The sequence below is a fragment of the Ovis canadensis genome, chromosome 20, assembly GCF_042477335.2.
Source record: "Ovis canadensis isolate MfBH-ARS-UI-01 breed Bighorn chromosome 20, ARS-UI_OviCan_v2, whole genome shotgun sequence".
Lineage (NCBI taxonomy): Eukaryota > Metazoa > Chordata > Mammalia > Artiodactyla > Bovidae > Ovis > Ovis canadensis.
Window position 1 is genome coordinate 32,740,756 of NC_091264.1, and position 16,981 is coordinate 32,757,736.

General features: G+C 53.1%; 1 protein-coding gene and 1 pseudogene across 1 annotated transcript; one reads left to right on the forward strand and one right to left on the reverse strand.

The window, feature by feature from the left end:
• Positions 1-4,061: 4,061 nt before the first annotated feature.
• On the reverse strand, positions 4,062-4,278 carry LOC138425744 (cysteine-rich protein 1 pseudogene; annotated as a pseudogene).
• Positions 4,279-4,282: 4 nt separating this feature from the next.
• Positions 4,283-16,647, forward strand: CAPN11 (calpain 11). The gene is made up of 22 exons (XM_069562751.1): positions 4,283-4,332; positions 4,404-4,635; positions 4,999-5,068; positions 6,183-6,301; positions 7,099-7,232; positions 7,422-7,590; positions 10,021-10,104; positions 10,198-10,283; positions 10,463-10,537; positions 10,665-10,825; positions 11,025-11,194; positions 12,949-12,960; positions 13,246-13,457; positions 13,767-13,806; positions 13,909-13,977; positions 14,065-14,122; positions 14,239-14,303; positions 14,593-14,661; positions 15,212-15,290; positions 15,488-15,604; positions 16,046-16,104; positions 16,216-16,647. The coding sequence occupies exons 1-22, from the start codon at positions 4,283-4,285 to the stop codon at positions 16,240-16,242; spliced, it is 2,157 nt and encodes a 718-aa protein (XP_069418852.1). The 3' UTR covers positions 16,243-16,647.
• The last annotated feature ends 334 nt before the right edge of the window (positions 16,648-16,981 follow it).

Consider the following 16,981-nt stretch of genomic DNA (forward strand, 5'->3'; position numbering starts at 1 on the left):
CACCAGCACCTTCTGTGGTCCTCCCAGACCCCCTCCCCTACCCCAAGAGCTCAGCACAGCCACTCTTGGGGGCAGCCGGGCAGAGGCCTCGGGGCAGCCCCGTTGGAGGAAGGGCAAAGAGGCTTCCCTCACTATGTGGGGCTCTAGGCCTTTCACTTAACCCGGGTTTCTCACCCTCCACCCTCTTGACGTTTGGGGACAGGATAACTTTTGTCGTAAGACCTGTCCTGCACTCTGTAGCACGTTTAGCAGTATCCCTGGCCTTTACCTGCTGGACGCCAGCAGCCCCTGCGCCCTGCTCCCCAGTTAAGGCAGCCAAAGCATCTCCTGACAGTGCCCCCCGGGGAAAAAGAGCTGACTTACCTTCTTTGGGGGGCCCTGGGTTCCACCCAAGTCAGGGACAGCCGCTCCTGCCAGCGATGGCAACACTGGGTGAGGACCAGCCTGGCGGTGAAACGAGCACGAATTCTGGGTTCATCCTTCCTCTCAGGACCCTCTTCATCTCTGAGCAAAAGAAAAAACACATCCTCCTCCCACATATATACTCCACAGATACACTCATAACTCTTTACACACAGAGACACACACACACTACACAGACACACAGACACACTCGACACAGACATACACACATACGTTCTCCATGGAGACAGACACACACATACACACATGTGCTCCACAGATACACACATACTCCACATACACAGACACGCTACACAGACACACCACGTAAACACAAACACACATTCTCCACACATACACACAATACTCCACAGATGCGCGCGCACACCCACACACACCCCTTTCTTCGCTTTCCCCTAGTCTGAGGGAGGGAGAGGGAGCTTCCCGATCATTCCTAAGAGAAGCAAAGAGGGCTTAGGTTGGAAGAGAAAGGGCTGGAGGGAAAAGGGGTGAAGGGAATAAGTCCCAGATTCCCACCCACCTACTCTCTCCCCTGCCCCCAACTCTGGTCTTCCACAACCGGAAACCCCCCAACCTTGGTGTCGGACACCAGGGCAGTCCCAACTTGGCACAGGCCTGTCTGGGGGTGGCCTCACCGAGCGGGTGGCATTGAGCCAGAACTCTTCCCAGTGGATAGATGTGAGCATGGGGTCAGGAATGATTCCAAGCAGAGGCACCGAGGCAGCCTGTGCTCCGAGGTGCTGGGCTGGTCAGGGGCAGCCTGGGTGGGTTTGTCAGGCTAATAAGTCGAGAGAACAGGGGTCATTCCTGGACCCGGGGAAGTCCCAGGAGACATTGATGAGGGACTGAAGAATGGGTTTGCTTGCTTGGGGAGGTGGGAAGAGTAAGGGGGCATCAGGTAAGTTCAGCCACAAATGGCCTGTGGCCTCCCTAGTTGACGAGCAAGGGGAGGTGGTGCTGGGTCCCCTGGCCTCCCTCCAGGGCAGTGTGGCGAGAAGGTCACGAGCCTAGCCTGGGCTCTGCGGTCAGACTGAATCCACCTCAACCCTGACTCTGTGACCTTGGGCCAACCCCTGACCTTGGCGCTGCGGCTTCCTGTTCTGGTAACTGTGGGTAAAGCACAGCCCTCTCTTGGGCCTGGTGTGCCCGGCAGAGCAGGCGCTCAGGCCTTTCAGCTCAGCTGCTCTAATTCTTCCTGACCAGTTTGAGGGAGGAAGCACAGCTGAGCCCCCAGCTCCTGCCTCTGAGGAGCGCAGTGCCCCTTCGGGGGCCCAATCTGGTCTCCCCTCTAGACAGCCCAGGACCCCTGCCCCTCTCTGCAGCTGCCCTCTTCTTTTCCTCACTCTGGGCTCCTCCCTCACCCCGGGCCCCACTGGGCTCTGTTTAACTTAGACCACATCCTTCCAGCCTTCCCGCTAAGTGCTTCCTTATTTCAGAAACAGCTGAGAATATGGGGAGATGGGAGGACCATCCCTGGGCGCCCGGGGGGTAGGACTGGAGATTCAGAGTGGGTCTTGCACTGTGGTCTCAGTTCCTCTTGCCCCTCCTCCGTGCTCTGCCCTGGGGTTCACTGATGGTGGCAGAGGGCAATCAGTCCACGGTTAGGAAAGCCTCAGGAAGCGGGTAAGAGCCTGCAGTCCCTGTGCAGGAGGACGGATCCTGGGTACCCCCACTGCTGCTGACCCAGGGTCTGTCAGCCGGCCTGACTTTTCCTCTCAGAGACTCAGCCGTGGGGCCATTCCCTAACTGGCTCTCTCCCCTGAGATGCTCCTTTCCTTCTGCCCTCCTGCCCTCGACTCTCCGTTATTTCCCCTCTCCCCAAAAGGCAGTGTCTGTTTGCACAGTCTGGAGATCATTAAAAAAAAAAAAAAAAAAAAAGCAGCTCTATTGAACTGTGATTCACACACACACCGTATAATTCACCCATTTAAAGTGTAGGAGTCAATGGCTTTCAGTACACTCACAGAGTTGTGCAACCATTGCCACAATCAATTTTAGAAACTTTTCATTCTCCCCCCCAAAGAAATCCCATACCCTGTAGCCATCAATTTCCAACCCTGCAACCCCCTAAGCCCTAGGCAACCATGATTATATTTCCTGTCTCTATATGAATTGGCCCATTTGGAGCACTTTGTATAATTGGAATCATATTATATGTAGTCCTTTGTGACCGCTGTCTTCACTTAGCCAAGTGTTTTTAAGGTTCATCTCAGTGCTTCATTTCTTTTCATCGTCTATATATTCCTCATTTTGCTTGCCCATTCATCAGCTGATGAACATTTGGGTTTTTCCCCCCACGTTTTGACTATTGTGACTAATTCTGCTGCTATAAACATTTGTGCACAGGTTTTTGTATGGACAGATTTTTTTCATTTTATTTACATATTTATTTTTGGCTGCACTGAGTCTTTGTTGCTGCACGCAGGCTTTCCCTGGTTTTGATGAGTGGGGCACGTCTCTAGTTTCAGTACACAGGCTTCTCACTGCAGTGGATTCTCTTGTTGCGGAGCGCGGGCTCGCTAGTTGTGCCGCACAGTCTTAGTTGCTCCAACTCATGTGGAGTCTTCCAGAACCAGGCACTGAACTCATGTCCTCTGCGTTGGCAGGTGATTCATAACCTCTGGACCACCAGGGAAGTCCTGGACATATTAACATACTTTCATCTCTCTTGGGTATATATATCTAGAGGTGAAATTTCTGGATCATGTGGTAATTCTGTGTTTAACTGAGGAGCTGCCAGACTATTTTCTGAAATAGCTGCACCCTTTCACATCCCCACCAGGAGTGTCTGAGAACGCCAACTTCCCCACATCCTCACCAACACATCTCATTACCAATCTTTTGGATTAGAGCTGTCCTAGCAGGCTTCCCTGGAGAAGGCAATGGCAACCCACTCCAGTACTCTTGCCTGGAAAATCCCATGGATGGAGGAGCCTGGTGGGCTGCAGTCCATGGGGTCGCTAAGAGTCGGACACGACTGAGCAACTTCACTTTCACTTTTCACTTTCATGCATTGGAGAAGGAAATGGCAGCCCACTCCAGTATTCTTGCCTAGAGAATCTCAGGGACAGGGGAGCCTGGTGGGCTGCCATCTACGGGGTTGCGCAGAATTGGACACGACTGAAGTGACTTAGCAGCAGTAGTGGCAGCAGCAGGCTTCCCTGATAGCTGAGACGGTAAAGAATCTGCCTGCAATGTGGGAAACCCAGGTTCGATTCCTGGGTTGGAGAGATCCCCTGGAGAAAGGAATGGGAACCCACTCCAGTATTTTTACCTACAGAATTCCATGGACAGAGGAGCCTGGCAGGTTATAGTCCATGGGGTTCCAAAGAGTCAGTCAGTTAGTTAGTCAGCAACTAACACTTAACTTTCAGTGGGTGTGAACTGACCTTGACCTGCATTTGTCTAGTGACGAATGATACTGAGCATTTTTCATGTGATTATTGGTCATTTGTATATCTTCTTCAGAGAGACCCCGATTCAGATCCTTTGTCCATTTTTTTTCTCCCAAGGGTCCAGGTTTATTGAGGGCATGGGGGTCAACAGAGAAGCCCAGTACCTGTGGGGAAGGCCTGCTGTCAGTCTGTAGGGCAGCGGCCTGGCAGGCAGCTGGAGAGAGGGGTCTCCAAAACCTGGGTTTACTTGAAAGTGTGGCTTTCGGCTCCACCATGCCCAAAACCTTTGGGTCTGAGCATGGCTGCATAGCAGGGCCTGCCTTCATGTTCCACCTGATCCCCGCCCCAAGGTAGGCGTCTTTCCACAATTCTCGTGCTTCAGGCCAGGCCAATGCCAGTCCTTCCCCGTGGATGTCACCCGTTCAGCAAAGTACACCTCCTTGTTGCACACGGGGCACCTGGGTATGGTGGCGCCAGATCCGGGACAGGCAACTGGGCTGGAGCAGATTGGAGCGTTGGACTCCTTTGTCCATTTTTAATGGGTTATTTGTCCTTTGATTATTAAGCAGAGACCGTTTTTGACAGAGGGATTGCGGCCCACATAAGCCAGAACCGACTCAAGGCCAAGGGCGTAGGCCAGCACCACAACGCCCAGAACTACAACAACCAGAGCTTTGAGGAACTGCGAGCACTCTGCCTACGGAGGGGAGAGCTGTTCGAGGACCCCTTTTTCCCTGCAGAACCCACTTCACTAGGCTTCAAGGAACTGGCACCCAACTCCAAGCATGTGCAGAACATCAGCTGGCAACGGCCCAGTGTGGGCACCGGGAGAGGAGGCGTGGACTCCTGGGGGATGGGACGTGTAGTGACGCCCCAGTTGCTTGCACAATTTCCAATCCCTCATCGCCCTCTCTTGGCTCTGCCCTGGATTCCACCTCCATTCGGGTTAAGGACAGTTCTGGAAGTGCTTAAGTAAAATCTCTCAGATGACCCTGGGAAGGTCACTCACGGACTTTTGCTGTCACAGCTTACACCTATGCCAGCTTCTCCCCTCCACCCCATCTCCCCCATCCATGTTTCCCCTAGAATCCAAGAAGCAGGCAGCATTCCCCAAGGAGGTAGGATGGAGGTTAAGAGGGGATGGCTTGGGCTCTCTGAAACCTTTCTTCCTTCTCTGCAGCAAATCACAAGCAATCCTCAATTCATCGTGAATGGGGTCAGCCCAACTGACATCTGCCAGGGGGTGCTTGGTGAGTGCAGAGCAGGAAAGCCTGGGGTGTCTTCTAAGGCTGGGGAACTGGGACCCCAAGGCTCAGACAGCTCTTCTGTTTCCCTGCTCCTCCCCTAAGCCAGATTCCACCCCCACCTGCTGCCATCTGGGTCTGGGAATAAGCAGGGTGCTATATTATTTATTGGGGTTTCCAGGTGGTTCAGCAGTAAAGAACCTGCCTGCAGAAGACACAAGTTCAATCCCAGGTTGGGAAAAATCCCCTGGAGAAGGAAATGGCAACTCACTCCAGTTTTCTTGACTGGGAAATCCCATGGACAGAGGAGCCTGGTAGGCTACAGACCATGGGGTCACAGAGTCCAACACGATTTAACGACTAAACAGCAACATATTAGTTATTAATTGCTCCAAGACTCAGTGACTTAAAGCAACAACAAACATCTATCATCTCACAGTTTCTCCGGGGCAGAAATTAGGAAGCAATAGAGCTGGGTGGGTCTGGCTCAGGGTCTCTCATGAGGTTTCACGGGAGCTGGAGAGTCCCCTTCCAAGATGGCATGCTCACGGGCAGGAGGCCTTGGGTCCTTGCCACGTAGCTTCTCCGTAGGACACTCGAGCATCCCCACGTGGTAGCTGGCATCCCCCAGAGTGAGTGGCCTGAGACAGAACAAGGGGGAGGCTAGATTGACTTCCCCAGCTGGTCTCAGGAGAAACAGGCAGTGACCTCCCCCAGGTTCTGCTGTTAAAAGCAAACAAACCTGCAGGGACTTCCCTGGTGGTCCAGTGGTTAAGACTCTGTGCTTCTCCTGCAGAGAGGCATGGGTTCAATCCCTGGTCCAGAAACTAAGATCCCACGTGCCACTCAGCCAAGAAAAAAAAAAGCATGCGTGCGTACAATCCAACTCCCATGGAAGGGAAGGGGAGCTAGCCTTCTGCTCTTGGGGGGAGGGCTGTAGAAGGACTGGTGGACACATTTTTTAAAGTCCCTGCAGGTGCTCCGACTTCCTCAGTCTAAGGTATTAGGTGAAGGAGAGCCTCTCTCGTGCGGGCTCCCACCGCCGGTTCCCATCCTCAGCTTGGGCTCCGGGGCCACACACATGGAAATGCGCAGCTGGGCAGTCCTGCTGTCTTTTCAGGAGATTGCTGGCTGCTGGCCGCCATTGGCTCCCTCACCGCATACCCCAAACTGCTGTTCCGCGTGGTGCCCAAGGGGCAGAGCTTCAAGAAGAACTATGCTGGCATCTTCCATTTTCAGGTGAAGGATGATTTGAAAGCCAGAGTTGATTTGTGTTTGAGGCATGTGCATGTGTGTGTGGAGGCTGCGTGAGAATTAGTACATGCTTTGAAGCTTACATTTTCTCTTTCCTTTTGAAAAAAAACCAAACATATTTATTAGGGTAGATTTTTGCCTAATTATTAGAGAAATATCCTCTCACTAAAGAAATTGTGTAAGCTAAGCTTTTAAAGCCCCAAAGAAAATAGTTGTAATGGTTTGTGATTCTCCACCTCTTATCTCTGTCTCCTGCTTCTCGCTGTGTCTCTGTCTCTCTTTCTCTTAATAGAAACACACATATATGTATCAATATATGCATGTATATGTGTGTGTTTGTCTGTCAACATCTATGACACGGGAGTTTCGCATAATTTTTGTAATCTTCTCTTTATGCATCATGTGGACAAATTCCTCAGGTCATAAAAACATTTCTGAAAGTCACAAGAGTTTTTCTGAATCACAAGACCTCAGATATAAAAGACCAGCCAAAGTCCAAAGGCGGGTGGATCCCTCTGGAGGCCATGGCAGAACCTGACTAGAGGCTGGAGGGCCTTTCAGATCTTTCATTGCTTTTCTGGAGGTGGGTGGGCTCTCTGTCACTGGTGTGTCATTGAATTGGCCACCAGGGGGCACGTGTGTAACAGTCCTCTTGCAAGGAGAGGGGAGTGTGTGTGTGTGTGTGTGTGTGTGTGTGTGTGCGCGCGCGCGCTCACGTTTGGAAAGGGGCCTGGGGCAGACAGATGCCCACACCTCACTGACACCCACCTTGCTACCCCCAGATCTGGCAGTTTGGGGAGTGGATGGACGTAGTGGTGGATGACCGGCTGCCCACAAAGAATGGCAAGCTGGTATTTGTGCACTCAGCGGAGCGCACTGAGTTCTGGAGTGCCCTGCTGGAGAAGGCATACGCCAAGTGAGTGCCTAGCCAAGCGACTGGCCTGGCCTCCAAGCCTGCCCTGACCGTTGGCAGAGATGGAAGCACCTGGAACCAGGGGAAGAGGCAGGGGGACCGCGGGGCATCCCTCACTTCCCTCCCTGCCCCCTCTGAGGTCGAAGCTTACAACCAGACAGAGCCCAGACAGTGCCTTCTCTGTGCCCACAGGCTGAACGGATCGTATGAAGCTCTGTCGGGGGGCAACACGGTGGAGGGCTTTGAGGACTTCACGGGGGGCGTGACACAGAGCTTCCAACTCCAGAATCCCCCTAGGAACCTGCAGAGGATGCTCAGGAAGGCCGTAGAGCGGTCTTCCCTCATGGGCTGCTCCATCGAGGTAAACCAATCTGGGTTTCGCTTCAGGGCATTTGCGTCTGTTGTTGCTTTCACCTAGAAAGTTCTTTCTCCAGATACCTGCATAACTAGCCCCTTCTCATTCACATTTCCACTTCAGTGCTCCTCCCTCAGGCTAGTCTTCCCTGCCTCTCAATCTGTTAGCTGTTCCTACCCCTGATTTCCTCTCTACTTTGTTTTGATTTTCCCCCCCAACGTTTATCACAGTCACAAACTGTCATACTTGTTAATGTGTATATTCATAACCAAACTTCTCCAGTTTCCATATTCCATGAAGGCGTGTCCAACTCTTTGCAACCCCATGTACTGTAACCCGCCAGGCTCCTCTGTCCATGGGATTTCCCAGGCACGAACACTGGAGTGGATACTGGAGTGGGGGATCAAACCCAGGTCTTCTGCCCTGCAGGGAGATTCTTTCCCATCTGAGCCGCTAGGGAATCCCTTCCATGAAGGCAGCGACCTCATTTGTCTCTTTGACAGCTGTTCCTGGGACAGCTGTCCCAGGTGATACTTGGCATACAATAGATTCCCAACACCTATTTGTTCAAATAAACAAATAAACCCAGAGTGCCACTGTGAGGGTTCCCCATGGCTCAGTGGTAAAGAATCTGCCTGCAAGGCAGGAGACGCAAAAGACTCGGTTCAATCCCTGGGTGGGGAAGATCCCCTGGAAGAGGAAATGACAAGCCATTCCAGTATCCTTGCCTGGAAAACCCCACGGACAGAGGAGCCTGGCAGGCTACAGTCCAAAGTGTCACAAAAAGTCAGACATGACTGAGTGACTGAACACAAGAGGGTCACTGTGAGACCCAGCAGTGGCATTCTTGGGCATTTATCCCAGAGAAATGAAAACTTAGGTCCACACAAAAGTCTGTGCCTAAATGTTCAAAGCAGGTCTATTTGTAATAACCAGAACCTGGAAATGACTTAGATGTCTTTCAACGGGTGAACAGTTGAACAGACTGCAGTGAACTCATTTCAGGGGATGCTACTCAGCAATAGAAAGACGTGAACTATTGACACACACAACAGCTTGGATGAGTCTCAAGGAAATTCTGCTGAATGAAAAAAGCCAATCCCCAAAGGTTCCATACTGTATGATTGCTTATATGACAGTGTTAAAATGACAAAAAAAATTTTTTTAATCTATTTATTTTTGGCTGCGCTGGGTCTCCATTGCTGTGCAAGTTACTCTCTGGTTGCAGCAAGCAGGGGCTACACTCTAGTCCTCACTGAGGCTTCTCTTTGTTGCAGAGCATGAGCTCAGGGTTCCCAGGCTTCAGTAGCTGCAGCGCTAGAGCACAGGCTTCATAGTTGTGGCTGCGGGCTTAGTTGCCCCAAGGCGTTTGGGATCTTCCCAGATCAGGGATGGAACCGTGTCTCCTGCTTTGGCAGATGGATTCTTTACCACTGAGCCACCTAGGGAAGGCCTTGAAATGACAAAATTCTTGAAAAATGGGGAACAGATTAGGAGTTGTCAGAGTTTAGGCAAGACAAGACGGTCATAAGAGGTGATTGTTGGCTGTAATAGGGCAGCATGTGGGATGTTAGCGGTGATGGAAATATTCTGTATTGCGACGATGGTGGTAGATACAGAACACTATACATATGATAACAATACATAAAACATACACAAATGAATACTAGTAAAAGTGGAGGCGTCTGTGTTAGATCAACAGATTGTGTCAACATATTCATTCTGGTTTTTATATTGTGCTATAGGGACTTCCACGCTTCCGCTGCAGGGGACACAGGTTCAATCCCTGCTGGGGAACTAAGATCCTGTATGCTGTATGGCATAGCTAAAAAAATAAAACAGAACAAAAAACCTTGATATCATGGTATAGCTTTTTTTTTTTTTTTAGCAGTTTTTAAAAACTAATTACTTATTTTTATCTGGACAGCACTGGGTCTTCATTGCGGTGTGTGGGCTTAGTTGCCCCACAGTATGTGGGGTCTCAGTTCCACAACCAGGGTTTGAACCTTGGTCCCGGGCTGTGGAAGGCGCGTTTTTAACCACCTGACCACCAGGGATGTCCCTGCGCTATAGTTTTGGAAGATGTCACTGCTGTAGGGTGTTGGACGTGGGGCACACAGGATCTCTCTGTATCATTTCTTAAAATTGCTTGTGAGTCTGCAAGCACCTGAAAAGGCAAAGTTTAATTAAAAAAAGAAAAGTGAACCCAGATCTAAATAAGAACAAAATCCTAAAAAGGGGGGATAATGTGTACACGTCTAGCCAATTCACTTTGCCGTACCTCTGAAACGAACATGACATTTATTGTAAAGCAACTCTTCTCCAATAAAAATAAGTTTTAAAACAGGGAGTTCAGAGAGTTGTCACCTGTCTTCAGGTGCCCCCCGTCCCCCTGACCAGCTCCTGAGTTCCTCTCGAGCCCTCTGTGTTCTGCAGGTCACCAATGAACATGAACTGGAGTCCTTGACCCAGGGTATGCTGGTGAAAGGACATGCTTACTCAGTGACCGGCCTCCAGGATGTGAGTCTGATCCCTGTAACCCCACCCAGAGAGGCTCGAGAAGGCGAGCTTCTCTGACCCTATGCCCCTGACCTCTGCCCACAACCCACCCAGGTCTCCTACCAAGGCAGGACAGAAACGCTGATCCGAGTCCGGAATCCCTGGGGCCGGATTGAGTGGAATGGAGCCTGGAGTGACAAGTAGGTGGCCCGCCAGCACTCTGGGGGGAGGGGCAGAGCACACCGCAGGCCCCACCCCCACGGAGCAAGGCCATGCCACCGAGAGATTCTCCATCTAACCAGGACTCTCAAGTAGCTCAGGGGTGAGGGGAGCCCTGGGGGAGGAACGAGCTCTGCTCCCCCACCTGTCTCTGCTCCAGCGCCAAGGAGTGGGAGGAGGTGGCCCCAGACGTCCAGAGGCAGCTGCTGCACAGGAAGGAGGACGGGGAGTTCTGGTCAGTCCCATACCCGCCCCCGTCATCCTCCTGCCGCCCATCGCACCCGAGCCTTGGACGGGGAGGTTCTGGGGGGGTCTGTGTGTGTGGGTGTGCCACTGATGGCTCTGCGCACCCCCCACCACAGGATGTCCTACCAAGATTTCCTTGGCAACTTCACCCTCCTGGAAATCTGCAACGTGATACCCGACACGGTCTCTGGGGACTCCAAGAGCTGTTGGCACACCACCTTCTACGAGGGCAGCTGGCGGAGGGGCAGCACTGCAGGGGGCTGCCGGAGCTACCTGGGTGGGCTGTGCGAGGGTGAGGGTGGAACTCGGGGCAGGGAATGGGTGATGGGCCACTGACCCACTGCACAACCGGGCCCAGGGGCCCAGGGGCAAGGTCCATCAGATGCCACTGGGCCCTGCTGAGGAGGCGGGCACGTGGCCTGGAAGCCCATCCACCCCTGGAAGGGCAGGGCCATCCTGACCTGCTTCCTCCACAGACACATTCTGGACCAACCCCCAGTTTAAGATCTGTCTCCCCGAGGAGGATGACGACATAGAGGACGATGAAGCCGTCTGCACCTGCCTGGTGGCCCTGATGCAGAAGAACTGGAGGCGGACAAGGCCCCACGGAGCCCAGCTGGAGACCATCGGCTTCGTCATCTACTCGGTGGGCGCCCAGCTGCTGCCCTGGCCACTCTTGCTCCTGCAGTGGCCTCACCCCCGGGACCACTGCCCACCCCACAGCCCCAGGACTAGGACACCCTCCCTTCAACCACCCCCACACCCCTAGCTCGCTCTTTCTTCTTTGCTCCCCACAACGTTGTGTTAGTTTCAGGTATACAAAAAAGTGGATCAGTGGTATATAGACACACACCCACTCTTTTCCCACATAGGTCATTACATAGTATTGAGTAGAGTTCCCTGTGCTGAGCAGGAGATCCTTATTGGTGGTGGTGTTTAGTTGCTAAGTCCTGTCTGACTCTTCTGCAACCCTGTGGACAGTCCATGGGATTTCCCAGGCAAGAGTACTGGCATGGGTTGCCATTTCCTTCTCCAGGGAATCTTCCCTGAACCAGGAATCCAACCCGTTACTCCTGCCTTCTCTCCTGCATTACTGGCAGGTTCTTTATGGCTGAGGCACTGGGGAAGCCAGGTCCTTATTAGTTACCTATTGTATTTACAGTAGTGTGTGTATATCAATCCCAATCTCCCAGTTTATCCCTCCCCCCTCAACCCCCTGCCCTGGCCTTTTCTTGAGTGGTGTGTTGAGCTTTTAAGGCAGGGCTGACAGTTTTCTTTCCAAATTTTTTAAATAGAAAACTCTTAAGGAGGAACTTCCCTAGTGGTCCAGCGCAGGGGGCACCGGTTCTATTCCCGGTTGGGAACAAAGATCCCACATGCCTCAAGGTGTAAACAAAAAGGAAAAAAAAAAAAAAACACTTAAGGAGCACTTCCTCTGTGCCAGGCATTGTTCAAAGGGCCTTTCAAATAGTAACGCCTTTAATAAAAAGGAAGGAGACTGGGAGCCAGAGGCAAGGTCATGTCCAAACTCATCCCGGTTTCAACAAGCTCAGAGATTTCCCCACAGCCCCCAAACCTCCGCAGAGCCACCCCACCAAGGGCATGGAGTCTGGCCAGGAAAAACCCTTGACAAGTGTTTCCCAAACTGTGCCTTGCAAAATCCTAGAAACGCCCATTTGTCCTTTCACTTACATAGTCAACAGTATCCATGGAGCACCTTCTATATGCTCAATCATGAACAAAAGCAGACTTGAGCCCTGCCCTCCTCCTAGGCTGTGTGTCCCTCAGGTTAACAGACACACCCAAAACCATTTCTAAGGTTAGATGCGACCCCTCCCGGAAAGGCTGCCTTTTCTACACCCACCCAGAGCTCCCCTGGGCCATTAGTATATTAAAGGTTCTGCAGGAACCTATATTTCTGCAGGAGAGCAATGTATTTATCTTGGTTTAAGTCACCTTTTTATAGAGCACCTTTTTAATGAGCACCTTTGCGCTCATTCCTGGGTTTCTATGAATTTCCTGGGAAAAATTAGCACTCCATGGAAAATGCTCTCCCCATGTTTTTTCCCAGTTCTCCAACTGCTCAGCAGCGTGAGACTGGGTGAGTTAGTTCACCACCTCTGGGGGATTTCCTTTCCATCCTTAACCCGAAGTGATAAAATATCCTCTTCGCAAAACTTGATGTAAACCATACTTTGCTGTCCAAAGCAAAAGGAAAGGTTATTAAAGCTGGGACTTAACAGCTCTTAGATCCCACGCGCCTCCCCACACTGGTGTCCCAGGGCCCTTATTAGCAGTACCCCGCCCCCCCAACACCAACACACACACAGCCTGACTTCCATGGACCTGAGCCCCTTAGCCATCCTGGGGATCTGACCTTCCTCTTTCTTCCCTTCCCAGATCCCAAAGGAGGTACCGAAGACGAGGGGCTTGATGCCCGGCAGACACCCACCCCATCCCTGGCTTCGTGTAGATGGGCCAGGGGTGGAATTCGGTGAAGGGTCTGGGGGCCACTGGGTCAGGGTTCCAGCCCCCTTGGGCCCTGGGTGGGAGTCAGGGAAGGAAACGACCACACTGGAGTTACCTGCCAGCCGGACAGCGTCCCCCTAACCTTGCCCAGCTGGGCCTCACTGTGGGGGTCCCTCTCTCCTTGCCCTCCCCCGGAGGACCCTAGACCCACTTGCAGGGCACGTACAGTTTCAGAACCTCCAGGATGTGCACTTGAAAAAGGACTTCTTCGTCAAGTACCAGGACCTGGGTTTCTCAGAGATCTTCACCAATTCACGGGAGGTGAGCAGCCAGTTCCAGCTGCCCCCAGGGGAATACATCATCATCCCCTCCACCTTCGAGCCGCACAAGGACGCCGACTTCCTGCTGCGGGTCTTCACCGAGAAGCACAGCGAGTCCTGGTGAGGGGCCCCACCTCACTGCTCCAAGGCCACCTGCCCCCCACCCTGAGCTGTAGGATGTCATGCTCAGGGATCAGTCATCCGGTAGCCCCCACCGACACCAACACTCTGTCCCTAATTTTACAGTCAAGGAAACTGAGGCACGAGGCAGGGAAGTCCAAAGTAGTAGCAGAGTCAGAATTGGAACCCCAATCCCATGGCACCCATTCCCTATTGCTTCAGATACACATGACCTCTCCACCCTTCCCACTGGAGTCCCTGTCTCCCTGAACCCCTGCTAACTCCACACCTTCATCCACTTCTGCCCAGGGAACTGGATGAAGCCAACTACGCTGAGCTTCTCCAAGAGGTGAGGGGAGGCTATGGGGTTGGGGGTTCGGGGCAGTATGTGTGGGTTGGAGTGTGAAGGAGCGCTCTGGACCGTGTCCCTCTCCCACCCCTCTCCCTCCAGGAGAGCATCTCTGAGAGTGACATAGACCAGGACTTCGTACGCTTGTTTCACATAGTGGCAGGTGGAGAGGTGAGAGGCAGAGGTCTGGGGGTGCTGAAAGGAGGTACCTGGGGGCTGAAGGGGCCAGAGCAAGAGCTTACAGTCCCCCTTTCCTAGGGCAAGGAGATAGGCATGTATGAGCTACAGAAGCTGCTCAACAAGGTGGTCTCCAGATGTGAGTCTTCCACCCGCTGCAAGCCTTCCCTTAATCACCCTTAATCACTTGCCTCTCCCCCCACCCCAGCAACACTCAGCTCACCCCTCCCCTTCTTTCTGCCCCCTCCCTCCCAGTCAAAACCTTCAAAACTGAGGGCTTCAGCCTGGACGTCTGCCGCCGCATGATCAACCTCTTGGATGTATCTTCCCGTCCAGTGGGCCATCCTGCCCAGGGTTATCCTGCCCCAGCCCCTACCCTTGAGCCTGCCCCCAGGTGGCCCCCTCTCTGGCCAGCCATGCCCTCCTTCTGGATGGGGATTAGGCTCTGGGGTGACAAAAGATGCCAGTTCTCCTGGCCGTCACCCCAGTTACCTACAGGGCCCTTCAGTCGTGGGGTAGTGAGCACCTCAGTGAGCTGCTCTGCTTCCCAGCCCCCGGGATGTCCTTCCCACCTCCTCCTCTGATATCCTTGACTGCTTCTCCTCTCAGAAAGATGGCTCTGGCAAGCTGGGGCTTCAGGAGTTTCAGGTCCTGTGGAGAAAAATCAAGAAATGGACGGTAAAGGGCATTGAGGGGGCAGTTTATGGGGGTGAGAGAGGTCCTTGTGAGGAATGAGGACTAGGAGGTCTAACAAAGATGAACCTGTAACAGGAGCCCCTGACTAGACATGTGCGTGTACACAAATACACACACACGCACACAGATATCCCGGGATGGAGTTGTTGACAGGCTGCCATATGAAATAGTCAAAATGTTCCCGGGACTTTCCTGACAGTCTCAGTGGTTGGGACATTTTCCAATGTGGGGGGGCCATGGATTGGATCCTTGGTCAGGAAACTAAGGTCCCTGCCTTGCAATGTGGCTAAAAAAAGAAAAAAATTCAATAACCAGCAGAGTCTAGGTAGCAACTAACATAAAGAATACAGGCAGAGAGCCCTGAGCAAGGTGCCAGGAGCCAGCTCTGCGGTCACCAGGCGATAGGAATATGGGAGCTCAGGTGTAGGCCAGCGGGGGACGGGGCACGGGGGGTCCTGGTTGTGAAGCATTTTACCCCTTGTGAAGCACTGTGCCCTGCACACGGCCCTACCACAACTGCCTGTCCCTTCAGGACATCTTCCGAGAGTGTGACCAGGACCAGTCAGGCACCTTGAACTCTTATGAGATGCGCTTGGCAATTGAGAAAGCAGGTGGGCTAGGGGCAGGACAGGGTTTGGGGGCTGGGCCAATATCCTTGCCTGGAAAATCTCATGGACAGAGGAACCTGGTGGATTGCAGTCCATGGGGTCGCAAAGAGTCGGGCACGACTGAGCGACTAACACATAACATAGGGGAGGCAGCGGCCAAAGGGCTGGACTCTCTCCTTCCGCACCCCTCTCTCTCCCAGGCATCAGACTGAACAACAAGGTGACTCAGGTGCTGGTGGCCAGGTACTCGAATGACAGCTTGATCATGGAGTTTGACAGCTTCATCAGCTGTTTCCTGAGGCTGAAGGCCATGTTCAGTGAGTCAGGCGGGCACCTGCCCACGCCCCACCCCGGGCCATTGGCCCACCAGCCTTCTCCCACATACCTGCATGAGAAGCCCTGCTCCAGAACACTCCCCTCCACAGGGCAGGCAGTCTGGGTTCAAATCCCAGCCCGCCACTTGCGGGCTCTGTTGCCTTGACCAAGTCACTGTATCTCTCTGTGCCTGTAAGTGTAGATAGTAGTGCTGCCCGCATAGGACCACGGTAGAGGTTAAATGAGATAGTATTTGGAGAGCACTCAGAACTGGCCGTCGTTCAGAGCAAGGCTTTAGGAAGGAGTCCTTATCATTAACTCCCTATGGGACTGGGGATGTAGCTGGAGAGAGGGATACCCTTTCTGACCTCTGCCCTAGTTGAGAATGGGTGACCACTGACTCACCTCCCAACTCTCCTCCCTTTGCCTCCTCCCCGAAACAGCGTACTTTCTAACCATGGACCCTAAGAACACTGGCCAGATTTCCCTGGACCTGAACCAGGTACACGGAAGGGATCTCAGGCACCCCCACCCGTGGCTCCGCTGACCCTTCCCTCTCCACAGACATCGTGCCCCACCTCTCCCATCTTCTGACGTTCTTCTCACCCCACAGTGGCTGCAGATAACTATGTGGGGTTAGAGTCACTGCAGGAACCCGACTTCCTTCCACCACCAGCCCCCCAGGGCTTCTGGCCTGGGGTCGGTGTACACCCCGTTGCACTCAGCTCTGCGGCCTCTGCTGATGGAATGGACCCTGGATGCCAGGCTCACTCCATCAGCAGGCCTCTGGGCCCACCCTCCCGGGCCCACCCTCCCCACTCAAAGTGTTTTTCTTTTACCCCAACCAGACTTCGGTGGCTGGATTTACTCCAGTTTCCTCCCTCTCCAAGTATATTTCACTACAGGTTAAGTGACACTTTCCCCAGGGTCCCCAGCTGGGGAGGTGGTCCACGCTTTCCACCCTGCTCAGGCTCCCCTGTTTCACGGCCCCTCCCTCCTCCCCCTCACTGGGTGTGGGGGGCATTAATACAATGAACAACACGTGCCACTGGCTTCTGTGTCTCTGTGTTTCTACGTCAGGAAGAGGCTGACAGGGGTGTAAGTCATTTCCTCAGCACCAAAAAGGGGGAACCCAGTAGTTCTCTGTTGGGGTGGTACCACACCCCTGTCCAGGGAGCATTTGGAAATGCAAATATTGTCACAGAGCTAGAGGGCGCTGTTGGCATTTATGGGCAGTGCTGGGGACGCTAAAGGCAAGGAATGCCCCATCACAGCGTGGTACCTGGAGCAACATCCTAGGGGAGAGCTGAGCAGCCGGACACTGAGCCTCCCCTCCCATCTCCTCCCTCAGACTGGAATCTCCAAAGGTGGCACTGCTG